The sequence below is a fragment of the Taurulus bubalis genome (assembly GCF_910589615.1).
Source record: "Taurulus bubalis genome assembly, chromosome: 1".
NCBI classification, from domain to species: Eukaryota; Metazoa; Chordata; class Actinopteri; order Perciformes; family Cottidae; genus Taurulus; species Taurulus bubalis.
Window position 1 is genome coordinate 2300984 of NC_136589.1, and position 15994 is coordinate 2316977.

At 40.1% G+C, this 15994-nt stretch overlaps 2 protein-coding genes across 2 annotated transcripts in view; one reads left to right on the plus strand and one right to left on the minus strand.

Moving 5' to 3' along the window:
* The window catches only part of stam2 (signal transducing adaptor molecule (SH3 domain and ITAM motif) 2), a gene marked incomplete at its 3' end in the record, with an annotated part of 13046 nt that extends 8548 nt beyond the window's left edge, over positions 1-4498 (minus strand). Inside the window, exons 1-5 of the mRNA XM_079226286.1 lie at positions 4372-4498; positions 2604-2688; positions 2424-2499; positions 874-969; positions 371-517 (exon numbers count right to left, since the gene is read on the minus strand). Of these exons, the coding sequence (XP_079082412.1) occupies positions 371-517; positions 874-969; positions 2424-2499; positions 2604-2688; positions 4372-4411 (444 nt within the window). The 5' untranslated portion in view covers positions 4412-4498. The remainder of the gene's footprint in view (positions 1-370; positions 518-873; positions 970-2423; positions 2500-2603; positions 2689-4371) is intronic.
* Positions 4499-5979: 1481 nt separating this feature from the next.
* On the plus strand, positions 5980-12817 carry hacd2 (3-hydroxyacyl-CoA dehydratase 2). Its single transcript, XM_079230089.1, has 7 exons — positions 5980-6157; positions 8794-8911; positions 9355-9373; positions 10030-10118; positions 11340-11461; positions 11706-11884; positions 12262-12817. The coding sequence occupies exons 1-7, from the start codon at positions 6030-6032 to the stop codon at positions 12342-12344; spliced, it is 738 nt and encodes a 245-aa protein (XP_079086215.1). The 5' UTR covers positions 5980-6029; the 3' UTR covers positions 12345-12817.
* Positions 12818-15994: the final 3177 nt, after the last annotated feature.

Here is a 15994-nt window from a genome sequence, read left to right on the forward strand (position 1 = left end):
TGAAGTGGTTAATGAGGGCAGCGTTCCTGTGAGGACGCTCCTATGAAGTGGTTAATGAGGGCAGCGTTCCTGTGAGGACGCTCCTATGAAGTGGTTAATGAGGGCAGCGTTCCTGTGAGGACGCTCCTATGAAGTGGTTAATGAGGGCAGCGTTCCTGTGAGGACGCTCCTATGAAGTGGTTAATGAGGGCAGCGTTCCTGTGAGGACGCTCCTATGAAGTGGTTAATGAGGGCAGCGTTCCTGTGAGGACGCTCCTATGAAGTGGTTAATGAGGGCAGCGTTCCTGTGAGGACGCTCCTATGAAGTGGTTAATGAGGGCAGCGTACCTGTGAGGACGCTCCTATGAAGTGGTTAATGAGGGCAGCGTACCTGTGAGGACGCCGTGGGGAAGCCGACGCCCTCTTCCCTCAGAGACCTGATGGTGGCGCCCACGAGGCTGAGCTGAGGGTCCTTCTGGAAGGTTTCTGCCCACTCCACCAGCAGAGCCTTGAGCTTCTCACACACCTTGGGGTGGGCCTGCAGGGACGCGGGCACCACGTTTTATTTAGAAACAGACATTCATATCCAAAACCAATACGTCTGTGAACACGAACACAAAAGTGAAACCTGATTCAAATCGGTTAAATACAATGATTTCGTCGCCCCTAGTTGTACTAATATCCTAAAGATACCTCTCTACCTGTAGGCCACCGTAGCTCTGACACACCTGGAAAGGGGCGGGGCTTAGCTGAGGAGTATTTAGTTGCCATAAACCACTAAAACGTGCACTGTGCCTTTAACCTGGTTCAGAGTGAACGTGACCGGAGTCATGAGTTATAAAGATATGTTATGAATAATAATAATAATAATAATCATAATAATGATGTACATACTCTGTTCACAACGCTCCGTACTTCACCAGCAAACTCCCGTGAGCAGATTTCCAAGTGGAATATTTTGCCGCAGTTCGACACGCAAGCGCCGAGCAACTGCAAGAGAAGAAGAGGAAAGACGGTTAAAGAAAGATGAAACAGCTGTTATTACACAGATAGAAAGGAGGGTTTATGTTCCAGCACTCGCATGAATGAGTTAAAACCAATAGGGATTAACAGCAGGTGAAGCGTCTGTAATCTTTAATGTTTTAAAGACGTGAAAGAGCGAGCGCACGACGTCTAAATATAGAGCGCCGTGTGACAGCGGCTGCTCATGATGATCCGCATCTCCCATCATTCCCATCGTTCCCAGTATGGACTCTTCAAACCTTTAACGACGAGATCAACTGCAGCTAAACTGTGAAAACTCACTTTAAAAAGAGTTTGAACCTCAAGAGGATGTTGTAGGCTTTGGTTTGAAAAATATCTATATTCTATTTATTTTATATATCATAAAATTCGGGTTACAAGACGCTACTGTTTTCCTCAACTTTGACCCGTGCGGCTTAAATATCGGTGCGGCTAATATGTGAATTTTTCCGATTCTAAATTTAGCAGCAGTTGCAGAGACAGAGAGCTAGCAACGACCTAGCCGCGAGCTAGCGCGCTAGCCCCAGATGCTGCTGGCTGCACTGTTTGAGCTCAAGTAAACAACACTGAAAATTCTGCACAAAAATAAAAAGTCTCGTCAGCTGCTGATGCAACAGCGGCTTATAAACCGCCGCGGCTTGTTTATGAAATAAATACGACTTTTGTTTTATTTAGTAGATGCGGCTTATAAAAGGGTGCGCCTTATAACCCGGGAACAAAAAGCACAATACTGGTTTGTTTAGAGAATGTTTGTTTGTCAACAATAAAAAGGCAGCGGCTGATGATGTGTGGACTAAACTTTGTTACGAAGATAAAAACTGAATACGAGACGGGAGAATTATGTTGTAAATAATGTGACAAAAGAATAAAACAAAGATCCGTTAATCTAGAAGAGAAGCGGCCGTTTAGTTTTCTTCCGTCCTGTTTTACTGCAGAACAGCGTGACGCTTTGTTTACCAGGATAGAAATAGATATTGATCCGGTCGATATGGATCCATGCACAGAGATCATGATGGATGTTTACGTGTGAAACCTTTAAGTCGGCCAGCAGTGAGGAGAACGTCTGGGGCGAGAGAGGAAAGAAAAGTCTTTACAGAGATGATCTGTAGGTGTTTAATGTGTTTATCCACATGCTTTGTGTATGCAACACCAGAAGACGGACGAAAAATAAGGGCGTCTAGTAATACCTTGTGGGAGGGGCCAAATGTTGGCATGAAGGAATTAAATAAATGAACAAACACGGACGGATAAATAAGTTTTGACCCAGTTTTTTTAATTCCTGCCATGTGACGCATTTTGAGATCAATTGGTGACATAGTTATTCACGTCATAATGTCCCGGTTCGTGACGATGAACATGTTTTTGCGTTGAAGGAAAGTGTATCATCATCATCATCATCATCATCATCATGGCTCACTCACATTGAGGGCCTGCATGGCCACGTGAGGAACTTTGTGGTTGACTCTCTTCATGATGGATCTCAAGCTGTCCTTCGGTCTGAAACACGAGAGAACGGAGAAGTCAGAGCCAATGCAACCCCACACACACACACACGCACAGACACGCACAGACACACAGACACACACACACACACTCCTTACCCATTGGCTGTCGTTCCAATCTTATCGCAGATGTCCATGATGAGCCCCCAGTCATCCACCGTGTTGGTTTCGTTGGTCGCCTTCTCTGGAAACACAGGGTTCACACACTGACCAATGCTTTTCCATGACTTTAAACCAAATGTCACGACAAACATTTAGTGAAGTCTGGGTGTAAACAGTAAAAAGTGAGTAAATGTAGTATTTAAACTAACAATGAGAATACAAAGCATACAGTGAACCTTAAATGACTCAAATGAATGAGACAATAGTTTGATTAAAAGAATAAACATTTATATAGATGCCTGTATGTATGCCTGCTTATATTTTGAGTCTTTCTTTTAAAAGCATATTCATTATTTCAAACTCAGCGTAAATGAACGTCATGAACACATCAATATAACACATTTACATGAACACATGAATATAACACATTTACATGAACACATGAATATAACACATTTACATGACTTCTCCAGGCCTGGAAATAACCATTTTAAAACTCCATGTCGCGAGTGTCTGACCAGAAGCTCAAAGAAACACTTTTTGTTCGTATGAGCCGTCGAGTCGAGAAGCGGTTTAGTCGGCGGCAGCCTCGACGATGACGTCATCGTCTGTTTTTCCTTTGGTTACGTCGTATTCTATAAAAGGTGTAGATTGTTATGAGGCAGTGGAGGAGGCCGTCTTTGTGTCTGCTGCCCTGTGACACGTCAACAGGGAAATCACTCACATGCTCAACTCATAGGAAGTCTTTTACCAACACTCAGAGCAACAAGACGAGCAACAGTTGAGCAACAGTTGAGAGCAACAGTTGAGAGCAACAGTTGAGAGCAACAGTGCTCTTTTGTCTGGTCATATCAGCTCTGTGGTGTCACAGCGACAGATAACTTGGTAGTTTGCATATAATTTTACATTTGACTCCAGATGTATTTTCTTCATTAATTATTTGACCAATGAAATGTAAAATGCTCATCATAGATACTTAAAGCCCAGGGTGACATCTTTAGAGTCCACATCCTTCATATTCACTCAGCTATCACAGAAGAAAAACAGCAATTAACTAAAATAATGTTTAACGAGATTATTTGGCACGTTTGCTTATTTTCACAACAATTAATGGACTAAAAAAAAAAAAAAGCTGCCAACTGGCAAACCCATGAATCCAAGTCAAATAACTTAATTATTAAGTGGAAAGCAAAACTATTAAAACAAATCTTTAAAAAAACATATTTTATTAAGAGGAGATTCTGAAGTTTAACGTCAGTTCTCCTAAAATGGGAAAAATCGACAACCTCAGACACAAATGTTATTTACACTGAACTTATCTGAAAATACTAAACAATAAAAACAACAATACAAAACATGTGTATCGTTTCTGTTTGAGGATTTTATACAAATCTAAACTAAATATACATTTTACATAGAATAACTTGGTGGCAGAATCGAGCAACACAACGTGTTGTCCAACACCAAAATACACAACTCACGTCAACAGACCTAAATGACATAACGACGTCATCCAGTCACTGTGTGACGTCATCAGACACAAAGTTAAGTGACCTAAGCCAATAATCGGATCGATAACCGTATTGGCAACCAGTCGGCTCCACTGTAACGACGTGTCTGAGGCTCGTGCACGTGCGATTGTGAACCACAACTAAATAAAAACACCAGAGAAGAAGAGAAGCCCAGCTGAGCTAACGCTAGCCGCAGTTAGCTCGGACACACTAAGAAAACAACAAACCAGCGGAAAACACATCGCTTTACTTACCGACGTCTTGGTCGAAAGGGTTCTGGGAAAACAAAGGCATCGTGAGGGTTCAAAAAGAAGTCACGCTACGTAACAAAAACAGAGTGTTTGTGTGTGATTTCGAGACTAAAACCTAAACAAATATCGCTTCCTCGTCCATTAGCTTTACACTCGCACCAGTTGCTCTTCCGGTAACGTGGCTGTCTTGATTAACGCCTGATCAGAATGAATTTAAAGGCCATTAGAGGGCAGTTGGTAAAATACGTTTCATATATACGTTTAGTGCGATTGGTGAGAGTTTTATTTATGTTGTTAAAAGTAAAGCACGTCGACGTAAATTATTTAAAAAATGGTTAAATATACCTGGCACTTGATTTGACACCTATGTTTACACAAAGGAGACCAGTGAAACACTGACATCTAGCGGGTGAAAGAGGAACGTCAGCCCGTAAAGATTTATTTAATGACGTCCAACATGTTTACATATTGTTACTCGAGTTAAATCACATACATTGAATTATGTGATTTATTTGTAATTAGTCTGAAAACTCAAGTACAACACAGATAATCAAAGTAATATGAAACGAACAATGAACTTAAATTAAAGTAAAAAGGGACATGACATACTTTAAAAATGTGGCTGAAGAATAGATGTATTAATATATTTATCAGAATCATAACCATTTATTGCAATGTATGTTTTCACATACAAGGAATTTGTATGGCGGGTGGTGCACAACATTAAACAATAAACAGAGTGCAAGAAATGGAAGCATGATTATTTACAATTAAATCTACAAAAGAATAACAAATATAAAATAAAATAAAGTGTGCAGACAACAGATAAGAGTCTTTAAGGTGAAATGTAAGTGGAATGGTAATGTGGCAAGTGTATTTAAATATGAGGTATGAAGTGATGTGCAGGGGAGTGACCAGTATGAAATTGTCTGGGGGTGACTTATTTTTATACATGTATTTATGTTATGTACATATATATTTATGTTTTTATTGGATCTATATATTTATATATATTGGAATATAATAACAATTATTTTTATTTTGAACATTTAATAGAATGTTGATTGAAAACATGTTAATCAACCTTGGCTCAAGACAGTTAGTTTTCTATAGTCCTAAACAGTCTATGGTTCTATTCCATATTAATACACTTATTTATATACATGTATTTATTTATTATGTATACTTATATGTTGTATTTAATTTAATTTTATATATATATATTCATATGTAATTTTTAAAAAACTTAAAAAAAATTTTTTTCCTTGAACATTTAATGTAAATAATTTCTCTGTTAATTGAAAACAGAGGAACTGACAAAGAGTACAACGTTGGCTCAAGATAGTTAGTTTTCTAATCGTCCTAAACAGTCTGTGGACACCCAGGGACAGATCAGCTCATTGTAATCCACGTAAAAACATAAAACTGTCTAAACAAATAAATGAATGAATACAGTTGCACATAGAGGATCTGTTTTTTCTAAAGAAACGTTTGATCGAGAGCGTCTTAAAAAAATCGAAGGCGGATGTACAGAAGAGTCACTTCCGGGTTTAGCCCCTCCCACACCCGTTCCCTTCTCGTTCGTTTCCGGGACTTCCGTGAAACCTGACAGCCGCCGCCGCCGCCGTCCAGGGCCCAACAGAGCGTAGAGGGTTGCAGTCATGTCGGCCGCTGCTCCGGGGACCAGCAAGGCGGTGGGCCACGGCGACGGGGCCGCGAAGAGGAAGAAGGGCCCCGGGGCCCTGGCCACGGCCTACCTGGTCATCTACAACGTTGTCATGACAGCGGGGTAAGGAGCGCGTGTCTCTCGTGCTAATGCTGCTGCGGGTCAGTGTGTGCGCGTGCTGTTGCGCAATACAGCGCTCATTCATTAATTGGAGCAGGATTTATTATTTGTAATGTTGCAGTGCTATTTTTTTATTTTTTTTTGTTGGTGTCAGGGGAGAATTACTATTGATTATTGATCCGCACATTGTATGTATTTATTATTGGAAACATGCACGCAGGGTGTGCAACGGTTAATAACGTCCCCCTCCGTCCAAGGGTTAATACAGATTAACAGACTACAGACTTTAGACTACAGACATCCACCTGTCCTGCTGGTTATGGCGACGAGACAATAAAATACAGTACACTACTATAAATACAAGACAATACCATACTATACAGTACAATACTAGACTACACAATAAATATATACATAATAAGACAGATGGGTGTTTGTCTGGAGCCAGCAGGCTTTTTTATTTATTTATTTAAGTGTGGGTTTTCTTCACGCATGGTCCTATTATGTTTTTTGCAGGACAACTACTGCATTTTGACTTTTATTCATCTCAAAGGTTAAATATACATCTGATTAATGTAATGGAATAAATACATAAATGGATAACAATGAACAAAAAAAGTGCATGGAGAGAAAAAAAAGACCGTTGACATTATAACATGAAAAACAAGGAGTGGAGTTAGGACTAAAACATAACTAATAGGTTTATTAATAGGTTAGTTGATGAATAAAGAAATAATCCCAATCAAGCACACAATGTCAAAGGTCAGTGAACTGACTCTTTAAATGGGAAATTCATACATATTATATATTTGTTTATATATATTTCTATATTAATTAGTTAATATAATGATTTATATACATTTGTTGTATTGTGTACATATTAATGAATTAATATTAGAATAGACATTCTTTGAGTTGTGTGCGTTGGTCAGATAAAAACAAGAAGCCCTCTCTGGTTTTCTCAACTCTTTGTTAAACGTTTCATATAAAGATGTCCTTGTTTTCCGGCCGGTGCCTTCAGGCGGCGTCAGTGAATGTGGGCGTCGTTCTGCTCGACCAGTCGGGTCACATAGCGAGGCCTCGGCACGGGGCGGCTTTGAGTCGGGTGTCGGAGTCCAGGAGCAGCAGACTGGCTCTGGGTGCCGCTCCATGAACGTCACATTCTTTGCAGCTGACCTTTGACCTCTGTAGAGCCACAGCTGTATTATACTAGTTAGTTGGAATTTCAGGAATATTCTTAAAATCTTTGTTCTTAATTTAATGTCTGAATTATGCTCATTATGCAGCAACAACATAAACAATTAATCAGACTCCTCCACTTGCACTACTCTCACTATTACCACCTTTCTGCACTCCTATCCAAAATTAATTGTTCATATATATTATACAGTATATATATTTATATTGTGTGTGTATATATATATGTTAAATGTTAATGCTGATGCTTTGTTTCTGTGTTCTACTCTGTTGTCCTTAATGTCTCTGTTATATTTATCTTGCTTATTTGTATATAATATGGACACACGGGTACGAAGAGAGCAAAGTGTAACTGTGTGTGTGTGTGTGTGTGTGTGTGTGTGTGTGTGTGTGTGTGGACACAGAATTCTGATTCTGAACTAAGATATGTAAAATGTATTGTTAATGATTGATGCTTTGAGGCAGCAGGTGCAAAACAAATAGCTGCATGCAAATGCATTATTTCAATATATTTTTTATTACATTGGATATTATGAGTTGAAACGGGTCACATATACTTAACTAGTTTCTAATATTTGCACAAAAGTAAAAACTTTTTTTTAAATAGTTTGACTTCTAATCTTGTTAGTAGGAAAGTTTATTAAATCCTCACGTCGGGGCAAAGGAGGAATGATAGATTTCTTAATACTGCTTTATATTTAAATATTTTTTGTTTATCAGTATTTCATTTTACTATCATCTTTTGGTTATTAAGTGTCTCGATCAACTGTAAAATATCTGGTATCGGATAGGTTTTCATACATTTTTAGATAATCAAATTATTTGGATCATCGGCAGATATTTTATGTAAAATAATAATAGTAATTTGTACATCATAATATATATATATATATATATATATAGATACAATTTATATATATATATATATATATTTTTTATTAATATACATATTAAAAACAAAATATATATATATTTTTATATGTATATATATATAGATACAATTTATATATATATATATATATTTTTTATTAATATACATATTAAAAACAAAATATATATATTTTTTATATATATATATATATATATATATATATATATATATAGATACAAAATATATATATGTATATTTATTTATATACATATTAAAAACAAAATATATATTTTTCTTTAAATATATATTTTTTATATATGCAGACATAATAAATATATATATATATATATATATATATATATATATATATATATATTTATATATATTTATATATATATATATTTATATATATTTATATATATATATATTTATATATTTTTATATATATATATTTATATATATTTATATATATATATATTTGTGTACACTGCAGCTGGCTGGTGATCGCGGTGGGTCTGGTGAGAGCGTATATGTATTTATATATATATTTATATATTTGTGTACACTGCAGCTGGCTGGTGATCGCGGTGGGTCTGGTGAGAGCGTACCTGGCCAGAGGAAGCTACCACGGTCTGTACTACTCCATCGAGAAGCCTCTGAAGTTCTTCCAGACCGGCGCTCTGCTGGAGGTGAGACACAGGGGACCGTTTATGATGTGACACCGTGTTCCTGTCCTCTCCTTCAGCTAGAATGCACTGGAACTTCCTTTACCAGAGGAGAGGAGATAACGCCGTCCCACAATGCCTTGCGGCGGCAGCATTTAAAGTGACGCAGCATGAAAACAATCGATGTGTTTATCTCACAGGTCTAAGGTTTATTTTCATACGTTCATAAACTGATGAGATTCATGAAGATGATGATGATGATGATGACTCTTTGTGACCTCTCCTTCCCACGTTTCCTAACTCCTCGTGAACTCTCCTTCACACGTTTCCTAAGTTATATGAGTAATAATAATAATAATAATGTTTGTATGAGTTTTAATAATCTTTATGAGTTATAATAATCTTTTATGAGTTATAATAATCTTTTATGAGTTTTAATAATCTTTCTTTCTGTTTTCTTTTCTCAGATTCTGCACTGTGCTGTCGGTGAGTCTCCTTCTGCCTCCGTTAATATCTACATAATACATAAATCACATCATTCAAATAAATATAAATATATAATAAATATTAATGGCTACTCTTCCAATTGTGATTACATTTTAATCTAAATAAAAAATATATATATATATGTATTTTTATATAAACATATATACATTATCTCACATTAATGAGGATTATCATCGACTCCCTGCAGCCGCTTTACACACACACACACACACACACACACACACACACACACACACACAAACACACACACACACACACACATATACACACACACACAAAGAGAGAGCATAAAACAAAACAAAAAACAATAAAAATGCCACTAAAAGATAGAACATATTAATAATTCAAGCATGAATTTCTCTTCTGAAGAAACTCAACTCTTATTCTTTGCTGACATTCAGTTAATTTCAAGCTTTTGTCACTTTCATTACATTTCTAGGAGATTAAATATCATATTTTCTCACAAACAACTGAAGAAATAATAATAACAGGGTAATAAATGATAAATGTTTAGCTGAGAACTTCTTGTGCTCGTGAAATAATATTTCTTCACATCCAATAATAATGAAGAACTGATGATTCTCTTCTTCATTAATTGTTTTAAGTCCTAACCCGTCTTGTCCTCTTTGTCTCAGGCATCGTGCCGTCCTCCGTGGTCCTGACCGGCTTCCAGGTGATGTCCCGGGTCTTCCTCACCTGGGCCGTGACGCACAGCGTCAGGGAGGTAGGGCCGCTTCCCTTCACACCTGTTTTAAGCCCCGCCCCTTGGCGTCAGGGAGGTAGGACCGCTTCCCTTCACACCTGTTTTAAGCCCCGCCCCTCAGCGTCAGGGAGGTAGGGCCGCTTCCCTTCACACCTGTTTTAAGCCCCGCCCCTCAGCGTCAGGGAGGTAGGGCCGCTTCCCTTCACACCTGTTTTAAGCCCCGCCCCTCAGCGTCAGGGAGGTAGGGCCGCTTCCCTTCACACCTGTTTTAAGCCCCGCCCCTCAGCGTCAGGGAGGTAGGACCGCTTCTTTTCACACCTGTTTCAAGCCCCGCCCCTTGGCGTCAGGGAGGTAGGACCGCTTCCCTTCACACCTGTTTTAAGCCCCGCCCCTTGGCGTCAGGGAGGTAGGACCGCTTCCCTTCACACCTGTTTTAAGCCCCGCCCCTTGGCGTCAGGGAGGTAGGACCACTTCCCTTCACACCTGTTTTAAGCCCCGCCCCTTGGCGTCAGGGAGGTAGGACCGCTTCCCTTCACACCTGTTTTAAGCCCCGCCTCTCAGCATCAACGTGTCTCCTGTTCTGCTCCGATAGATCGTAGCGAGTGAGTGACGGCGGATCCGGCTGCAGGTTTGCAGGAATGACTCCGCTGGTTGTTAGTGGCGTGAATAACAGACGCTTCTTCTTCTTCTTCTTCTTCTTTTTCTTTTTCTTCTTCTCCTTCTTCTTCTTCTTCGTGTGTATAACGGTTGCTTCTTTTTCTTCTTCTTCTTCTCCTTCTTTTTCTTCTTTTTCTTCTTCTTCTTCGTGTGTATAACGGTTGCTTCTTTTTCTTCTTCTTCTTCTCCTTCTTTTTCTTCTTCTTCTTCTTCTTCTTCTGCTTCTTCTGCTCCTCCTTCTTCTTCTTCTTCTTCTTCTTCTGCTTCTGCTCCTCCTTCTCCGTATGTATAACGGACGCTCCTCTTCCTCCTCCTCCTCCTCTTCCTCCTCCTCCTCCTCCTCCTCCTCCTCTTCCTCCTCCTCTTCCTCCTCCTCCTCCTCCTTCTTCTTCTCCGCGTGTCTGTCGTTGACGCTCGTCTCTCTCGTTAACATTTTGTCTGCATCGTTCTTCTCTAACACCCGGGACGCTCGAGCGTCTGCCTGCAGTTTGATCTGAAAGCATGAAGAGTGGCTCATGCAGCTCCTCCTCCTCCCCCTCCCCCTCCCCCTCCCCTCCTCCTCTCACCCTGCTGTGTTGGTTGCAGGTGCAGAGTGAGGACAGTGTGCTGCTGTTCGTCTCGGCCTGGACCGTCACAGAGATCATCCGCTACTCGTTCTACACCTTCAGCCTCCTGAACCACCTGCCGTACCTCATCAAGTGGGCCAGGTGGGAGCTTCACCCATACACACAGCTGTATATCTATATTATTACAACAGTTACTGGTTATTATAAGGAGGGTAATTATATGGAATATGACATTATTCAGTGAAATCTGTTGTATGTTCAAAAAAAAGTCTTCTCTTCTGCTCCATGCACATGAAAAAAGTATATTCCGTTGCAGGAAAAAGTGTTTTAGTGGAAAGCAGACATGTGTTTTTGAGTCTTTTCCCATCATGCACCTCCCCTGCAGGTACACCTTCTTCTTCGCTCTGTACCCGATGGGCGTGAGCGGCGAGCTGCTGACCATCTACGCCGCGCTGCCCGTCGTCCAGAAGACGGGGCTCTACTCCGTCACGCTGCCCAACAAGTACAACTTCTCCTTCGACTACCACTCCTTCCTCATCCTCGTCATGGTGTCCTACATCCCGCGTGAGTCACGGAGGTTTCACTTTTATTCAGTTCTTTAATTTAAAACGAGACGGTATTGTTCCTCCAGGAAAAACACAAATGTGTCACTCGTAAAGTGTAAACATTAGGGTTGAAAGATGTTGAAAAAAAATTGCACAATTTTTATATTAGTATTGTAATTTCAATTGCAAAACCTATTAAAGTGGTTTTGATTTCTGAGGTCACGGTTTTCTTAAGTCTGTAGAATATAATGTTGGTCAGCATCACAGTAATTCATTGACATGTTTCTTTGGCTCATATTTCAGGAGGCCATGTTTTGTGACTTGTGCCTCTCAATGTTGTTGTTGTTGTAAAGCTCATTCTGTTGGTAACACACTGCCCCCCCCCCCCCCCCCAAGTCTTCCCCCAGCTTTACTTCCACATGATCCGGCAGAGGAAGAAGGTTCTGGGCCATGTGGAGGACTACAGCAAGGTGGAGTGAGTCCAGCAGCGCCTGGCAGACCTGACGCAGGGCAAAGAACCCAAACAGCCACCAGGAAGAAGAACAACACCCGAGCCGAGTGTTCAAACCCGGCAGCAGATCCAAATTATCAACTTTATTCCTGTTTTTTATTATTATTTCCAGCGGTTGTGTAGAAGCTCACAAATAATCAACCAACTGGTGTTTTTGTTGTCGTTTATATTTATGAAGAATTGTGTTTTAGGGGAGCTGGAACCAAACCGTGGATCAGAAGCACCGAGCTGATCGACACCGATCGGATCAATAACCTTTTAGTCCGTAGAGACAGACGAGTGTAGAGGGAATAGAGAAACACGCAGGTCCAGGCTTCAGCCTGCCGGGTCTGTCGGAGCAACCTGCGATTCATTTTGCTCTTTTTGTTGTCTTCTTTCATTCATTTCAGTCAGAAGTCTGATTACATTCCTGATCAAGTTCAATAAACCTTTTCCATTGTGCGCCTGCATGCTTCTCTATGTGTTGGTGTGTTGTGTCTTCTGAGTTCTCCATTGTTTAATGTGCAGGTGGTTTTAATTATTTATTAATAACAATGTTTATCATCCTTCATCGTCACGTGAACAAACATCCGTCTTCTCTTCACGCCTTTTCTTTATGTTTTTAATCTAATGAAAAAAACAAATTTCATCTCTTTTTTTTAAGCTAAAATAAAGTGACGTTTTATAAAAATAGAGCGTTCACGCTTCATGAAGCTCTAATTAACTGAAGAGCTCGGTGTGTTTTATAAATGTGGTGTTAAAAAACATTTAAAGAACGACGTCATAACTTTTAAGTTTAGGGACATTTAATAAACGGAAAGCACAACTAACGGTAGCAACGAAAAGAAAAACCTGCATTGTAGCCTGAATATATGCCTTTATGGGCTTTTATTTTGAAAGACAGTGTTTGGACGAGCAGCACAAACAACTGTGACTCATTCTCCTCTTCGTGTTGTTTGTAAAGGTCACGTTTGTGGAAGACGTTTCATTTGAGACATGGAGGTGAAACTTTAGTTCATTTCAGTGCAGCGAGAGCTTCGGCCACTAGAGGGCAGCAGAAGCAAAGGTGTTGAGCTGAAGTGGCTCCTTAAAGGGCCAGCGTCTAGACATAAATCTCATGAATATCATTTTAAGCTCATTCTGAAATCCTGAGATGTTTTGAGCACACAAACAGAATTCCTTTCCCGTTCCTTGTACTTGGTTCGGAGGCAGAAGCCGCTGCACCGCCTGCAAGTCTGAATACTAAACTAGTCAGTGAGGCGTTTTGTTGTTTTTGGGTAAATTGGTTGAACTGGCCCTTTAATGTTTTAATGTTTTCACGTCCTATCAGAATCCACTCTTGTCGATGTCACGGATAACTCCGCCTCCTGCTGTTACCTTGACCATGAACCTTTATTCTGTAGCAGAGTGAGCTAGTGAAGTCACCCCTCATGACTGAGCATGGTTTGGGATACTTGTTGGAGACGTGCATGAAGGAACATCTGGATGCTGGAATAAAGATGTGTTACAACCTTTAATCAACTAATACAACAGCATGGCATATGTTCCAGAACTGGGTCAACTGAATAAAGATTTTGATACAAATGTTGTGCATGGGCCAGCAGACTTTGTATAGGTATGAATACTGAGTATATATATTTACAATAAACCAATAATATGGGAAGCATATTCACTATCTTTTTTATGACAACATGTATTAATGTGAGCGATGGGTCTGTGAGCATTTGATATTAGATATATAACTGTCATGTTGTGTCTTTGTGGTCCTTTGAGGTTGTTTTTTTGTCTCTGTAGTTTTTTGTGTCTTTATAGTTTTTTTAAAAATCTCTGTAGTTTACAGACTAGATACACAGAGGAAGACACAGACTAGATACACAGAGGAAGACACAGACTAGATACACAGAGGAAGACAGACTAGATACACAGAGGAAGACACAGACTAGATACACAGAGGAAGACACAGACTAGATACACAGAGAAGACAGACTAGATACACAGAGGAAGACAGACTAGATACACAGAGGAAGACACAGACTAGATACACAGAGAAGACAGACTAGATACACAGAGAAGACAGACTAGATACACAGAGGAAGACACAGACTAGATACACAGAGGAAGACACAGACTAGATACACAGAGGAAGACACAGACTAGATACACAGAGGAAGAGACAGACTAGATACACAGAGGAAGACACAGACTAGATACACAGAGGAAGACACAGACTAGATACACAGAGGAAGAGACAGACTAGATACACAGAGAAGACAGACTAGATACACAGAGAAGACAGACTAGATACACAGAGGAAGACAGACTAGATACACAGAGAAGACAGACTAGATACACAGAGGAAGACACAGACTAGATACACAGAGAAGACAGACTAGATACACAGAGGAAGACAGACTAGATACACAGAGGAAGACACAGACTAGATACACAGAGGAAGACAGACTAGATACACAGAGGAAGACAGACTAGATACACAGAGGAAGACACAAACTAGATACACAGAGGAAGACATAGACTAGATACACAGAGGAAGACAGACTAGATACACAGAGGAAGACACAGACTAGATACACAGAGGAAGACACAGACTAGATACACAGAGGAAGAGACAGACTAGATACACAGAGGAAGACAGACTAGATACACAGAGAAGACAGACTAGATACACAGAGGAAGACAGACTAGATACACAGAGAAGACAGACTAGATACACAGAGGAAGACACAGACTAGATACACAGAGAAGACAGACTAGATACACAGAGGAAGACACAGACTAGATACACAGAGAAGACAGACTAGATACACAGAGGAAGACAGACTAGATACACAGAGAAGACAGACTAGATACACAGAGGAAGACACAGACTAGATACACAGAGAAGACAGACTAGATACACAGAGGAAGACACAGACTAGATACACAGAGGAAGACAGACTAGATACACAGAGGAAGACAGACTAGATACACAGAGGAAGACACAAACTAGATACACAGAGGAAGACATAGACTAGATACACAGAGGAAGACAGACTAGATACACAGAGGAAGACACAGACTAGATACACAGAGGAAGACACAGACTAGATACACAGAGGAAGAGACAGACTAGATACACAGAGGAAGACAGACTAGATACACAGAGGAAGACACAGACTAGATACACAGAGAAGACAGACTAGATACACAGAGGAAGACACAGACTAGATACACAGAGGAAGACACAGACTAGATACACAGAGGAAGACACAGACTAGATACACAGAGAAGACAGACTAGATACACAGAGGAAGACACAGACTAGATACACAGAGGAAGACACAGACTAGATACACAGAGGAAGACACAGACTAGATACACAGAGGAAGACACAGACTAGATACACAGAGAAGACAGACTAGATACACAGAGAAGACAGACTAGATACACAGAGGAAGACACAGACTAGATACACAGAGGAAGACACAGACTAGATACACAGAGGAAGACACAGACTAGATACACAGAGGAAGACACAGACTAGATACACAGAGAAGACAGACTAGATACACAGAGGAAGACACAGACTAGATACACAGAGGAAGACACAGACTAGATACACAGAGAAGACAGACTAGATAC